Here is a 15,804-nt window from a genome sequence, read left to right on the forward strand (position 1 = left end):
TTCTAGGCAGAGATAACAACAACCAGAATGTCTGATGAGACATTCTAAAAAGTCCAACATGAACTTGAAAAACCTAGGCTTTTTCATAAATATTGGAGGCTCTCCTGTAACTGAAGTTCTCCCTTTTCTACTAAGCTTCTTTTACTGCTCAAACCCTAGTGACCTCCTGCTCCCCTCCTCCCCCGACTTCTACAGAATTTAACTGGCGCCTAAATGCTGTTTTGTTTTGTTTTGGTGGTGGGGTGAATCTCATTTCCTCAACTGGATTGCAAACTTAAGAACAAGGATCGTACTTCATGCTATTTCTTCCACTAACTCCCCATCTCTACTCTATATGCCCGGTGTTGAACATATTTTGGAGTCTTAATATGATATTTGATTAATCAAAAATGTATATGCAAAATTTTTTGCAATTTTAAGTTTGTAATGAGAAATGTTTCCTTGTCCAGATTCTCTGGGTGTGGTATGGAATCACTATCAGGATTAATAATAATGACTATTATTTCAACTTGCAATCGTACGCACTCACCCCGACATATACAAAAGCTTACTTAAAAGGAGAAAAACAACAAATGAGGAGATATATTAAAAGGCTTTATTCACAATAGAGAAATTTTACAAATATAGTTTTTAAAAATTATGTGTCAATCTATTATGTTTCCCATAACATTAGAGATTTATATAAAGTTGGATATGGCAGAATAGACTTATGTACAAATTAAAAACAATCAATGAAAAGAATGGGTACTACATATGAAGGAGTCATGACAAACATCTTCGAGTTCTGTAAATTTCCATACAACTTATATGTGTAATATTAATTGTGCACAGTATACCAAAAACATATGCAGAAACACAAAATTAAGTGCTATTTTAATTATTCACCTTTCAGGATGTGAATACATATGTAAACTTAACTGCACAGTTTTGCTGAAAATGAGAGTGTCTACCTAAGGACTTAAGTTGTTTAAAATAATTAACACAAAGTACAACTTTAAATTACATCACCATAATAATCATCTCTCATCTTGTTTACGTTTTTGGTGTTTTGGGGACTTAACGTTAAAAAATCCAAGTTTTGGAATTGAAAAACTTTGTTCTTGCCATTGGCAGAGCAAAAGGTAGTACAATCATCTTGCCTATTTATATCAGGATACAAAAGGTACATTATAGTGCAGAGTGTACACATGACCTGATTTTAATATCCTCTCTGCTGCAGAAATGCAGATCACCTTTGTGCTCTTACAAATCAAACTGAAAATCAAAGAAAATAAATTAATTTAAGTTGCTAGTCCTAGGACATTCACGTGAGAATTATCATCTAAATACATATGGCCCAATTTTTGCAATAATCTTTCACACTTTGCTTTTAGGTCCTGGGAAGAAAGGACTCTCAGCTATCTATTCATTTCATAAGGTGAGCTGAAGATATGAGTGGAAGGAATTATTCTGGGTCACAGGAACTCATTAACATGGCAATAATGATGTACTAAAGGATCTTTTTCATTTACTAACTTTATTAATTTACTCTTTGACATAAACCAATGTACAGTACTGAAAAAAGAGCAGGTCACACAGGTGGTCCTTTCAGACAAAGGAAATCTTGAAACACTTTCAAAAGCTGAAACAGCTAAAACAATGGAGTCTACTGAGAGCCAATAAAATAATTAAAAAACAGTATGTTGAACCATACGAAATTGCTGATATAGGATAGTTTTTAAACTACAAGTGCAGCAATTTCATATGGTTCAGCCTAATTCATGAGGTTGCACTGACCTATCTGACCCCTCCAGGTTGAAAATGCAGGTGCTCAGAGTCTCTGTTCCTCAGTAAATACATCATCATTATTAGCCCTTTCATGGGAAATATGACATGGGGTGCCACCAAATTTATTCTTGGGAAAGCCACTCATATCTCAAAATAATGCTTGTTCTTAAAGAAGAATCATATCATTATTTTGATCTGCGATAGGACTGTGGGGAATTAGGAATGTCCATTCCTATATATTGCTTTTAAGCTGGGATCTCTATGTTGAATTTGACCACACAAAATGTACTATATTCTTATTTGGCCTAAAAGTTTATTAGATTTTCTTCAATTGACCAAGAATAGATAGATACATTAGCAGAGCTCCTTTCAGAGTTAAATTCTGCTTCCGTAAACTGAAATGAAATAACTTACTACATTTGAGAAAGGGTCTTTTTCAAATCTGAAAAATCTGAGCCAAATGTAATGCTTTTTTTTTTTGATAACAAGAAAAAAAACCCTTAAAGATGAAATACAAACTAAAAACCATGTGAAATATCCTTTTTTAGAGAGACTCAATTTCTTCATATACTCAGTTAAAAGCAAAAACTAATGCACTAAAAGTTATATTGTTTCCTTTAAAAAAATATAATTCCGTAATAACAGAGCTCTGCAAAACCTGAACGATCAACCCATTGTGTGGTAGGGAATGGGAGAAATTAACCAGGGCATGATCCAGAAATGACACAGGACATTTAAAGTAAAATTTGAGAACTAATTCACAAATTAGGAAACACTAATATAATTAACTAACAAAAATATACCATGGTTCCAATGAAATGAGGTCAACATGAGATGATCCTTTTGGGATGACATTCTAATTTGAATTACAATGTGAGTGAAGTATTTTAGAAGACATTCTATCAAATAATGATAGACCCGCATAAAGAAGCTGTCTGTCACAGTTGTAAGATCTGTCTCTGGTGGATAGACAAACCAGATTAACATAAAATTGAAAAGGAAAAAGCTTTTTTAATATTTAATTTATTATTATGGCTTTTTGCAACATGGCAAAACATTACAGCTTAAAGCAGACATCATCTCCTCATAGAGGAGGAAAAAGTTTTGCAGTCAAATCAAAATTATAATTAAGAGGTCACTGGTATACCATTCTATTCAGTTTAATAAAAATGATACACCTTCATGAACTCCAGATTACTTAAAAAAATGTAAAAACCTATGATCCACTGACTGAATAATAAAGGATAGGATAAGGAATTTAGGTCCATCTATGCTTCTGATAATAAACCTAAAAGACTGCAAAACAATTTCAGAACTTAGGATAATCACAGACCTATTGATAAAAATTCATCATGTGCCTGAATACCAGAAAAGGAATCATTAAGGTATGCAGTGAAGGGAATGGAGCAGAGTAAAATACGAAATGTCTTTTTATTTTTCATTGACTTCAACTTCCTTTTTATTTGTAGAGAGTACAGGGAGAAGATGTGCCTCGGTATTGAAGATCCAGTGTTCCAGTGGAAGTAGATCGTCATCAGAAAATATTAAGTACAAATACCTGGAGGGAGAAACGTGAGCATATGAGACCCGAGAGACCGTGTCGGGCAGGGAAAGCAGAAACACACAGCAAAAACCACATCAATGTCTCCATTCATCTTACGGAGAATCACGGACAACAGTCAAGCACTGCAAAACCCTGAGGCAATGCCGTCACTAATGTGGAACAGAGAAGCTGCTTTGTGTTTGGGTAGTAGTGTGTGAAAACCCACAAAGCAATTCCAAGTCATCAAACTTAGGTGACGACTGGAGACACGCCTGCAATTATTGCCAGGCATGTAAGGACGGCATTCGGAAGCGGTCGTACTTGCTATTATTTGAACGTGTTCATGATGAAGACATCGCCAAAGAAGATCTGACCAGGTACCTCTGCCACATACGTTTAGAACACATTTTACTTACTTTAGTGTCTCTGCCAGGAAGAAACTCTGTTGCACATCGTCATAACTCTCATGTCTGAGGTAAACATCTCTTAGGCCTGAATAGCCTCCATTCACTCTGCAGTGATTTTCCAGGGCCTACATTACAAGGAAGAGGGAAAAAGATGGTCACATTTCAATAAATTGCCACCAATTTTTATTGTGAAATTGCCAAATTCAATAAAATAAGGATTCAAGTTGAATGATGCATTGGAAGAGTTTCAGGTGATAATTTAAAAGGCCACAAAATGTAAATGCATATAAAGTATGAAAAGTTAAAGGGCACATGGACAATACATCTCACCTAATTTGAAACACTTCTACATTTAACTTTGAGACAATTTTGAGTGATTTTTGTGAGTTTCGTTCCCGACCACTACAATAAGTGAATATTGCGATTAAGTGAATCAAGTGAATTTCTTGATTTCCCAGTGCATATAAAAGTTATATTTACCCAAAATCTATTAAGTGTGCAGTAGCATTATGTCTAAAAACAGCGTACGCACCTTAATTAAAAAAATACTCTGTTGCTAAAAAATGCTAAACCTCATCTGAGTGTTCAGTGGGTTGTACTGTTTTTGCTGGTGGAGGGTCTTGCCTTCATGTGGATGGCTGCTGACTGATCAGGCTGGTGGTTGATGAAGGCTGGGGTGGCCGTGGCAAATGCTTAGAGTAAGACAACAATGAAGACTGCCACATCACTTGACAGTTTCTTTCGCAAATGATTTCTCTGCAGCACGCAATGCTGTTTGACAGCATTTTACCCACAGCGGAACTTCTTTCAAAATTGGAGTCAGTCCCCTGCCACTGCTCTATCAAACACGTTTATGTCATATTCTAAATCCTTCGTGGTCATTTCAACAATCTTCACCAGGAGTAGATTCTATCTCAAGAAGCTACTTTCTTTGCACATCCATAAAGAGCAACTCCTCATCTGTTCAAGTTTTATCGTGAAATTTGGCAATTTGGTCACATCTTCAGGCTCCACTTTCAATTCCAGTTCTCTTGATACTTCTATCACAAGTGCAGTTAGTTCTTCCAATGAAGTCTTGAACTCTTCAAAGTCATCCATGAGGGCCGGAACCAACTTCTTTCAAATTCCTATTAATGTTGATATTTTGACCTCTTCCATAAATGACGAATGTTCTTAATGGCATCTAGAATGGTGAATCTTTTCCAGAAGGTTTTCAATTTAGTTTGCCCAGATCCAGAGGAATCACTGTCTATGGCAGCTATGAAATTATGAAATGTATTTCTTAAATGCTTAAAGTCAAAATGTTCCTTGATCCACGACCCGCAGAATGGATGCTGTGTTAGCAGGCATGAAAACATTAATCTCATTGTCTTCCTTTTAGCTCTTGGGCTACCAGGTACACTGTCAATAAGCAGTAATATTTTGATAGGAATCTTTTTTTTCTGAGCAGTAGGTCTCAACAATGGGCTTGAAATATTCAGTAGACCATTCTGTAAACAGATGAGCTATTATCCAGGCTTTGTTGTTCCATTTTAGAGCGGCAGAGTAGATTTAGCCTAATTCTTAAGGGCCCTAGGATTTTTGAAATGATAAGTGAGCACTGGCTTCAATTTCAAGTTACCAGTTGCATTAGCCCCTAACAAAAGAGTCAGCCTGTCCTTTGAAGTTTTGAAGCCAGGCTTCTTCTCCTCTCCAGCTATGAAAGTCTTAGTAGGCATCTTCTTTCAATAGAAGGCTGTTTCATCCACATTAAAAATCTGTTGTGTAGTGTAGTCACCTTCATTAATGATCTGGGCTGGATCTGCTGGAGAACTTGCTGCAGTTTCTACATCAGCACCCGCTGCCTCACCTTGTCCTTTGATGTTATGGAGATAGCTTCTTTCCTTAAATCTCATGAACCAACCTCTGCCAGCTCCCATCCCTTCTTCTGCAGATTCCTCACCTCTCTCAGCCTTCACATAATTGAGGAGAGTTAGGACCTTGCTCTGGATTAGGCTTTGGCTTAAGGGAATGTTGTGGCTGGTTTGATCTTCTATCCAGACCACTAAACTTTCTCCCTATTAGCGTTGCACTGTCTTATCATCCATGTGTTCACTGAAGTAGCACTTTTAATTTCCTTCAAGAACTTTTCCTTTGCACTCACAATGTGGCTGTTTGGCACGAGAAGCCTTCCTCATTAAACCTAATCATTTCTAGCTTTTGATTTAAATGGAAAGATATGTGACTCTTCCTTTCATCTGAACACTTAGAGTCCTTTATAGGGCTATTAATTGGCCTAATTCCAGTATTGTCATATCTCAGGAAAGAGGGAGGCCCCAGGAGGGGGAGAGAGTTGGGGGATGGCTAGTTGGTGGAGCAATCAGAACACGTAACATTTATCGATAAAGTTCTGTCTTATAAGGGCGCAGTTTGTAGCATGCGAAAACAATTACAACAATAACATCAAAGATCACTGATTACACATTCACCAAAATAAATGTAACAATGAAAAAGTTGTAAATATTGTGAGAATTACAAAAATGTGACACAGAGACATAAAGCAAGCAGCAAATATTGTTGGAAAAATGGCACCAATTAGACTTGGTTGACACAGGTAGCCACAAACCTTCAATTTGTAAAAAAACAAAAACAAAAACAAAAACACAATATCCACACAGCACAATAAAGCAATGCACAATAAAATGAGGTACGCTTTTAGTTGTACTTGGTCCCTATGCCTAATTTTCTCTGGCTCTTATAGAAAAAGTTTGCTGACCCCTGATCTAGAGAGACTGTTAATGTCAATTGGGATTATAAACCCAGAAACTTAGAACATATACTGGACCAAAAACAGCTGCTACTACACTCAGAACATCTTATTTTATAAAAACTGATTGCGGAGTACTAATTAGTGACATTGGTAACAGATATAAAAGAAGAAAATGCAAAGCAGTGAAAAAATGTGGCTGGTATCTACTTCTAAAAAAAGTGGGTTTTTGTTGTTGTTGTTGTTTTTGTTTTTGTTTTGCTCTGGGATGGAAGAAAATAGGATGAGCCCATTTCTTAACTGTCTAGAGAGAAATGATGCTACATTTCTGAAGTTCTCTGACTATAACGAGTATTTGGAAAAGAGATGGGTTGGGCAGTGTGGAAATGAAAATTTAGGTAACAACCTAACACAATTTGCAGGCTACATGAATAAAGAAAATACTTCATGATTTGGTACTTTTTAAAAGCCACTGGGAAAATAAGATCAACTTAAAAAAATGCTTTGATTATATTCTCTGTTGCAGACAAACAAACCAAGCAGGGAAAGCCTGCGGAAAGGAACTTTCAGGTCCTAATATTTTTTTCCTTCCTTCCTTTTTTGACAGAAGTTCTCTTTGATTAAAAAGTCAAATACCAGATACACTGGAGTAGACCAGAGATTATTTGTAAAAAAGAAAAAAAAAACAGGATTTGCAAGAAATGGACAAGCTTGTTATAGAACATAATTAAACCCTACTTCCAGACATTTCCTAAAAAAGATTTTAACAATGAAACTTTTTTCCCCCCTTGAAGTTCTTTGGTGATAAGCTAATGAGAGGACCAGGCATGATCAACTGCCACTCCTCTCTCCCATGGAAATTTCTGTTAAGTTCCCTCTTTCATTATAGGAAAAGAGTCGTTCTGTGGGGTAGACAATGCCCAATCTTTTTTCTTCTTTTCAGTTCACCCCCATTCTTCTTCTCTCTCTGTCCTAATGTAGTGAGCCATAGTGGTCCAGAACACATTCTAAAATCTTAGAAGAGGGGGCTAAATCCCAGCCCTAGACTCCCTGTGACCTCAGACGTTTCTGGACCTAGGCAGTGTCCGTTTGCTCAACATGGGGCTGTCATGAGAATAAAACAAGATGAAGACACGCTTACCATAGTGACAGGGACCTTTCAGAGGCTTTTGGCAAATTAAAGAGAAAATAAAGGGAACTGCCACAGGCTTTTTTTTTTTTTTTTTAACTTTCAAAAAATGAAAAACCTTCCTGTCAAGTCTAAACTTTGAAACTTTAGGAATATGGAGCCTCCTGGGCACCCATAACAGGCCCTGGTTTCACAGTAACTCAACAGTGGAAGCAGTCACGTATTTATGCTGCACAGTCTGATTAGAACATCATTTTACTACAATCTGTTCTTGGGACTCTCAGCCTCTAGGCATAGGGGTCACCTCGATTTTATGTAAATGCTTACATTATTAGTGACCATATGTGGCTGGGATGTGCTAATAGCAGAGAATAGAAAATAGGAAAATGTTTACAGTTACTGGAAGTCTAAACAAAGGATGAAGTACAACCCAGACACCAAGTAACTGTACCTTTTTAGGGGTAAGAAAGGTAAGAGAATAGGGAGCAGCATGAGTTAAAATCCTAAGTCAGAAAGATAAAGAAAAGCATTCTCTTATCTTTAGGTTAAACAGGTTAGATAAACAGCTGATCCGTGGAGATTTCCTAGAGTGGATCCCAGGCAACAATGCTAATAATAAACCTGAATGGTTGAGTTTGGAACCTAGCAAAACAGACATATCAAAGAGTCTGGAAACAGGGTTCCAGCCTGAGAAAGGACAAGAAGGGACTGAGAAGACAATATGGAAAAGGTCAGACTTAGGAGACCAGAAAAAGATGTCTGTGCGTAAAAAGAAGAAATATAAAATCCCTATATAAGGCTTATCTGCTATGGGACCAGAGAAGACCTCATATAATTTATACATACCTATAATTATAGATGTTGTCAAATCTATATTTACCAACACATATGTGAATGTATATGTATAATTTGTAGTAGACCTTTATCAGAATATTATACCTACTTAATTGGGAGGAATTGAATAAAGTTTTCATGACATTATTGAGAAAAAGCAAAAGAACTATCAGGTAAATGTTATTTCTGCTACGTAGATTCACAAATGCATGAATATCTGGTATTAATGGATTGTTGGTAATTTACGGAGAAGCTTCTAGTGCTGTATGCTGGATTATATAATCTCATATCTTGTTCGACATTATTATTGTGTTTGGCATTACCATTCAGGAATTTGGTTAAGACATGGAAAGCAGGTTTACTGAGTGTATCAGTGAAAGAAGGCTGGAAAGGGAGAATTTCATTAGAAGACAGCAGGGCTGACAAATACTTTACAAATAGCAAGTATGGGTGAAAACAGATATGGAACAAAAGAACCGTCACAACAGTGGCTATGTAGTAGCTAACACCATTTGACCACAATTTCAGTGTAAGCCAGGAATTTTACAATCTACTAAAAGAACAAGGTGGACCATAGGCTGTGGGAAGTGATACTCAGAAGAGAGGTTATTGATTCGCACAGCTCAGCCCTGAAAGACCGCACATGTCATGAGGACGCAAATGGAGGGAAGTGTTGGGTGGGGAAGGAACAGGTGGCAGAACATGCTGTTTTCAGATAAATGAGGAGCTAAAATGTAGAAGAGAGAAGGGATTTTTCCTCAGGACCCCCAGAACACAAAACACTGTAAATTCTGCTTTCAAAAAGTAACTTTCTAACACTTTCAGACATTAAAAAATTGGAATGAATTACTTTATTAGTACCATATTCCTTTTGCTACAAAGTCCTTGGATTGATGAGGAATATCCATTTGGCAAAGACGAAGACAAGTCCTTTCTTTGAGTGGAAGGCTAGATAGACTAGGTTATTTTGAAGGTATACTCCTATGTTTTAGTTTGGCTTCCCCTAAAAACAGAGCATGAGACAGGGTTGGATGCAAGAAGTTTTTAGGTGATGAATGGGAAAAGTGAACGGAGCAAGGGAGAATAGCCAGTGAAATATGTTGACTAGGTTACAGCTGTGGGCTGCAAGGGCTCCGTCCCACTGGAAACCATCTGAGGAACCGTGCAGAAGGAATCTCAGAGTTATTCTTCAAAGAGGGAAGACTGACATAGTTGTCCATCAACTCTGAAGCCTTACTGCTTCAGAGTTGTCCCTGGAGACTTTAACTCTCCCGCTTCCCAGACCACAGCCTGGGAGGAAGCCCAGAGTCAGAGCAGCTGAGAAACACCAGGGAGCCCACAGCGACACTGCCCACTGCAGCTGCAGCTGAAACAAAGGAGGGCTGGGGGGTATGACACAAGGGAAAAAAGTACCGCCACACCATCTAAGTCTACGATTTGTGCTTTACAAAAGGCAAGTGTCCCAGCACTCCTCTGTCCCCACTACACCTCAAGTTCTAGCAGAAGCACTAGTGGCAAAAAACAAGGGTGGGGTTGGGGGTACATCTGTTTTGTGGCACAGGGAAGTGATCTTTATTTTTTTTATTAAAAACATTTTTTTAATGTTTACTTTTGAGAGAGAGAGAGAGAGAGCATGCGCGCGCGTGCAAGTTGGGGAGGGGCAGAGAGAGGAGACACAGAATCCCAAGCAGGCTCCAGGCTCTGAGCTGTCAGCACAGAGCCTGACGCGGGGCTTAAACCCACAAACTGTGAGATCATGACCTGAGCCGAAGCTGGACACTTAACCAACTGAACCACCCAGGAGTCCTGGCACAGGGAAACAATCTTACATCATACGCTATGCTAAAATTTGACAACACACAAAAATCCTAACATCTGAAACCAATTTATTACCCCACAAACACACACACGCCCCTGAAGAACCAAGCAAACCAAAGCTCTTCGACCACATGACAATAGTGGTTTACTTATTTCTGTTTTTATATCAGTCCCTGGCCATATGCTTTTCACACTTTGCCATCTCTAAAATTGGCATGTCATAATTTAATTGGTAGTGTTGTATTCTCTTAGTGGTACATAAAATCACACTGTTATCAAATACCCTTATCAATTAGGGTGTTTTACATTTAATGAGATATATCCATTTAAACTGATATTCACAAGGTGACTCTTAGCCTTAATTCTTTTGCTGGAGTGTTGAAAACCAAAATCATTTCCTATCACCAAAGTTTACATGAACCTCCATTTTTATACAGTTTTTCAGAGGGAAAACAACACACATTTAAAGAAACTGGAACTACTACTGGCTAAACATTAACGAGAAAACTTTGCAAGAAAAAAAAAAGAAAAAAAGGGACCTAAAGAATCGTTATTACTTAAAATGATTAATGACCAGTGATAAGACATATTCTACACGGAATGGGTAAAAAGCAATATTCATCAATGGCTTCCTAAGATATTAGTTAATGATTTACACAAAGGCAATATATTCATTTTAGATTTCCTGAGAGAAGTTCTTTTATTTTTTTAAAGTCTGTTTGTTTGTTATATATAGAGAAAGAGAATGGGAGAGAGGCAGAGAGAGAGAGAGAGAGAGAGAGAGAGAGAATCCCAAGCAGGCACCCTGTTGTCAGCACAGAGCCCAACAGGGGGCTTGATCTCATAAACCGTGAGGTCATGACCTGACTCAAAATCAAGAGTTAAGCACTTACCCGACTGAGCCACCCAGGTGCCCTGACAGAAGTTATTTCTAATGGTCAGTTTTTAAAGACAGCTAACTTTGTAACAGAGTGTTAAAGAGTAAGTGAGTGTAATTCAAGCTTTGGCTTGCTCTTATTGCCTGGGTGCCCCATCACAACTCCTTCCAGAATAACAGCTCTTAAAATTAGACACCATTTGATGCATGTTCTGGAGGCAACGTCCGTGGGCACCAGCACACAGTGTTCACCAGATTAGTTTAGGAAGATGATATGCCATATTCGTCAGGAGAGACCCAAGGGGTGACAAAGACAATTAAAACAGTGTATTGGACAGATGGAAAGTCTATATAAGCCTGAGATCAGTGAATGAATACTATTGCACAAAGTAGTTCTATAGGTTCTTTCTAAAAGTTAGATCTAAGTAGTTAATTTATTCTGTGAAAGAATTTCAATCTAAAATGGAACTGGAAGGTAGAAAATGGAAAATCTTATGCATGTGCCCTCGGGAAAACAAAACTTGAGGACAGAGAGACTGATTTCCTACATATGCTGGATTTATAGAAAACTGATAATATTGGAATGACAGGGAGTTGGTCAGGGGGTGCCTTATATCAACTTTGGGAAGTTTTACTTATGGTTTTCAGAGGAATGAACAAGAAATGACACAGACCTGGCTGGTCTCACAGAAGAGCTCCATTGAGCTGTATTTGTAGGACTGGACTGGTTTTGTCTGCTCAGGGAATTTTCAAAGCTGGTCTCCATTTGTTTTTTGCTTGAATAGACTCGAACTGAATTCTTTCTTCTTTACATTCCCTGTCCATAAATACAGCCTACTTCAAACCCTCAACTGACTCACCTGTAGCTTGCTACATTCTGTGTGTCCTGAATTGCAATTCCTCTGCTCTTCTGGAATCAACTTTTTTTTTTAAATATAATTTTGAGTTTGCCTCAATTTACCTCTTTATTTAGGTTGGAACTCTAAGTACAAGCATATATTTTCATTTCAATGCCCAAAGACTAACAACAACAACAACAACAACAACAACAGCAAACCACAGAGTGGCTTCTTTAAACAGACAACAGGCAGGGGTGATTTTCCCCAAGTTGTCAACAAGTCCTTGTGGAATTAAATGATCATCATTTCTATGGCTGTGGGAACTTAATTTCATAATATGCCTTTCTACATACTTCCTTCAATCTCACAATTCGTATATTAATATCATTGTCACATGAAGCAAAGCCAGGGATATAGGATGACAACTGACAACACTCATTCCTAAGTTGGGAAAAAGTCTGATTAAAGCTTTCAAAACCATAGGAAAGTTGATATACTAGATTGATAGAAATCATTGAACATTTTTCCTGAGACATTTATGAACAAGAAATGTCAGCAGATCAAAATATCACCTCTACCGCTTCCCAGGCCCATTTCCTGTACTTTGGATCATGAGTCAGTCGCCACATGTACATGTAAGTCTCAACAACCTCTGGCCGCAGGATGTAGTATTTTTCATTTTGCCTTGTAGCAATGGCTTCAACACCACCATCGAATCTGAAAGCTTCTGGTCCCAGCTTCATAACTAAAGAGTATGCACGGTGACAAGGGTTATTGCCTTGGACACTGCTTAGTTCTATAACAAATGAAACTAGAAAGTACTTTACAACATTCAAGAGATATGCCAAAACAATCATTTTAAGAAATGGTTATACCATAAGAGACTCTTAAGGACTGAGAACAAATTAAGGGTAGGTGGGGGTGGGGGAGAGGGGAAAGTGGGTGATGGGCAGGAGGGAGGGCACTTATTGGGATGAGCACTAGGTGTTGTATGGAAACCAATTTGACAATAAATTATATTTAAAAAAAAGAAAAATAGAAATGGTTATAAACATCACATAATAAATAATGTTCAAAATAATGTCTCCACTTTGAGAATATAGTCATCTAAGAGTCCTTTTTAGAAAAAGGCAATGATCTTTTATTTTCTTTCATTTAACCATCATTTACTGAGTGCCCCCCAGGTAAATACAAGGCACTGCAACACCCCTTATTAGTTAGCTGGAAAACTAATTCTAAGTCATTATGTCATAAATTATGTTAATCTTTGTGCTTCAAACTCCTATTTCATAAGAAGGGACCCAGACTCTATTTCATAGAGACACTGAGAAGATAATGGTTTATAAAATACTAAATTTCTTTTGCACTTGGGATAGAGAGTCTTACCCAATGTAATTTGCTTAAAGCAGGGTCAATAAATGAGACTGGCTTAACCCTTTACGGCCTCCAATTTTGTTCCTTAGTAAACTAAGAGTAGATATTTTTATGTAGAAAGCAGTACTTCCTAAAGTAAAAAATATAAATTCCTTTAAAATATTAATCATGAGCTTCCTATTTCATGAGGCACAGTGGATATTCTTTTGATGGCAGCAATGTCAATGTTCCTTAGGAATGAAATAAAAGCATGTGGGAATAGATAGAAAATGAAGAGTAACATGTACTCACATGTGCGATTGTAAGATTCATAACAGGTCCGGGCAATTTCAGCCCCGAGTTGAAGGTAGTGTTGGGTCAGGCCTGTGGGAGCATCGTCCGCCCCGAGTGCAAACATGCCTCCAGCAAAGCAGGTCAGGTGGCCCATCTTGTGTTCCAGCAGGCCCCCTTTCCACTCCGCGATGTAAGTCAGTCCCCTACTAGACTTGCGGATCAAGTGAGTCTCAATTGCCTGAAAATAATAATTATTTTCAACATTTTTAAATCTCCTCTCAAATTTATACTAAAAACACTCTCAAGACTAAGAGAGAAAAAGGATATAACCTCACTCACTGTTTGAGTTTGTTATAAATCTGATTCAACCTGAAATTTTATGCTCTTGCTTTCTGTATCTTCTTCTAGTATATGCCTTATTAGTTTGCTTAGTTAGAATTATCACTGTTGGGCCAGTCCAGTTGGTTTTGCCTGAGTCCATGATCAAACACTTTTAGTCCTCATACAACAAAAATGGTCTGCTTCTCAATGATAGGCCACTGGTGTAGACGTAATGCTTAATGCATTTCCATTTTCACAATGAAGAAACAGCACAAAGCACAGGCCCTACTGTGGATGAAGAACAGAGCGTATCTGTATATAAAATCAGGCTGGTGGTATTACCCTTCCTTTTGCTCTCTTAGGCTCAGAGAGTGGCAAAACTGAGTGGGAAAGATGTGCTGTTCTTGAATCAGTTTGCTTGGCCTCAAAATTCCAGCTCTGACATTTACTATCTGTGAATTTGGTGGGTAATTTGCTTACTGTATCCCCAAATCTCAGTATCCTTATCCATAAAAGGAGAATAAGTAGTATTTACTGAGAAAATTCAGCAACATTTAGTTTATGAAGCAGTCAGTACTGTCTCTAGCACTTGATAAAGTTCATTTATCATCCTCATTCACATCTCCATTGTGGTAACATTTGAATTAAATTCCTCCCTAATAATTCTATTAAAAAGCACATTCGTGTACAATGGAAAACAAAAAAGACACATGAAAAAATGCTCATCATCACTTACCATCAAGTAAATGCCAATGAAAACCATGATGAGATATCACCTCACACCTGTCAGAATGGCTAAGCTCAACAACACAAGAAACAACAGGTGTTGGTGAGGATGTGGAGAAAAAGGAACACTCACACACTGTTGGTGGGAATGCAAACTGGGGCAGCTGCGATGGAAAATAGTATGAGGTTTCTCAGGTAATAATGGAACTATCATACGATCCAGCAATCACACTACTAGGTATTTATCCAAAGAATACAAGAACACTGATTCAAAGGGATACATGCACCCCTATGTTTATAGAAGCATTATTTACAATAGCCAAGATATGGAAGCAGCCCAAGTGTCCATCGATTGGTGAATGGATAAAGAAGATGTGGCAATAATAAAATATTATTTAGCCACAAAAACAAATGAAATCTTGCCATTTGCAATGACATGGATGGAGCTAGACAGTATAATGCTAAGTGAAATAAGTCAGTCAGGGAAAGACAAATACCAGATGATATAACTCATATGTGGAATTTAAGAAACAAAATAAATACAGGGAAAAATAGACAAATCATGAAACAAAGTCTTAATTATAGAGAACAAACTGATGGTTACCAGAGGGGAGGGATGGTTACCAGAAGGGGGAGATGGGTGAAATAGGTGATGGGGATGGAGGGCACTTATTGTGAAGAGCACAAGGCGATATATGGAAGTGTTGAATTATTATAATGTACACCTTAAACAAATATAACACTGTGTGTTAACTAACTGGAATTAAAATAAAAACTTAAGAAAAGGAATAAAGATCTGTAAATTGGGGGGAAATGATGTTTACAAATATGATCTGTAAAATATCTCTTATTTCTGCTGCAGGATTGTTGATATTCTTTTCAAATAGATAAGCCTTTCAAATAAGCCTTATATTCTAAAAAGCAAAAATGAAATATAACTGTTTGAAATCACTAACTTCCAACTACTGTAACAGGAAATGTGTTTTTTTCCCCCTTTCAATTACTTCATAGAAGAAAAAGAGCTAAGACTACGTCTATACCTGTTACACTATTATAAAAAAAAAAAAGAGTTTTTTAGGAAGCACATTTGGGAACAGTACACACAGATGAAACTGAGATTGAGAAGAATGAATGAAAGTGAATATACAGA

At 37.5% G+C, this 15,804-nt stretch overlaps 1 protein-coding gene across 1 annotated transcript in view; it reads right to left on the reverse strand.

Moving 5' to 3' along the window:
• Positions 1–573: 573 nt before the first annotated feature.
• The window catches only part of MAN1A1 (mannosidase alpha class 1A member 1), a 165,730-nt gene continuing 150,499 nt past the window's right edge, over positions 574–15,804 (reverse strand). The window contains exons 9-12 of the mRNA XM_030316249.1: positions 13,626–13,845; positions 12,533–12,705; positions 3,727–3,842; positions 574–3,325 (exon numbers count right to left, since the gene is read on the reverse strand). Of these exons, the coding sequence (XP_030172109.1) occupies positions 3,199–3,325; positions 3,727–3,842; positions 12,533–12,705; positions 13,626–13,845 (636 nt within the window). The 3' untranslated portion in view covers positions 574–3,198. The remainder of the gene's footprint in view (positions 3,326–3,726; positions 3,843–12,532; positions 12,706–13,625; positions 13,846–15,804) is intronic.

The sequence above is a fragment of the Lynx canadensis genome, chromosome B2, assembly GCF_007474595.2.
Source record: "Lynx canadensis isolate LIC74 chromosome B2, mLynCan4.pri.v2, whole genome shotgun sequence".
Lineage (NCBI taxonomy): Eukaryota > Metazoa > Chordata > Mammalia > Carnivora > Felidae > Lynx > Lynx canadensis.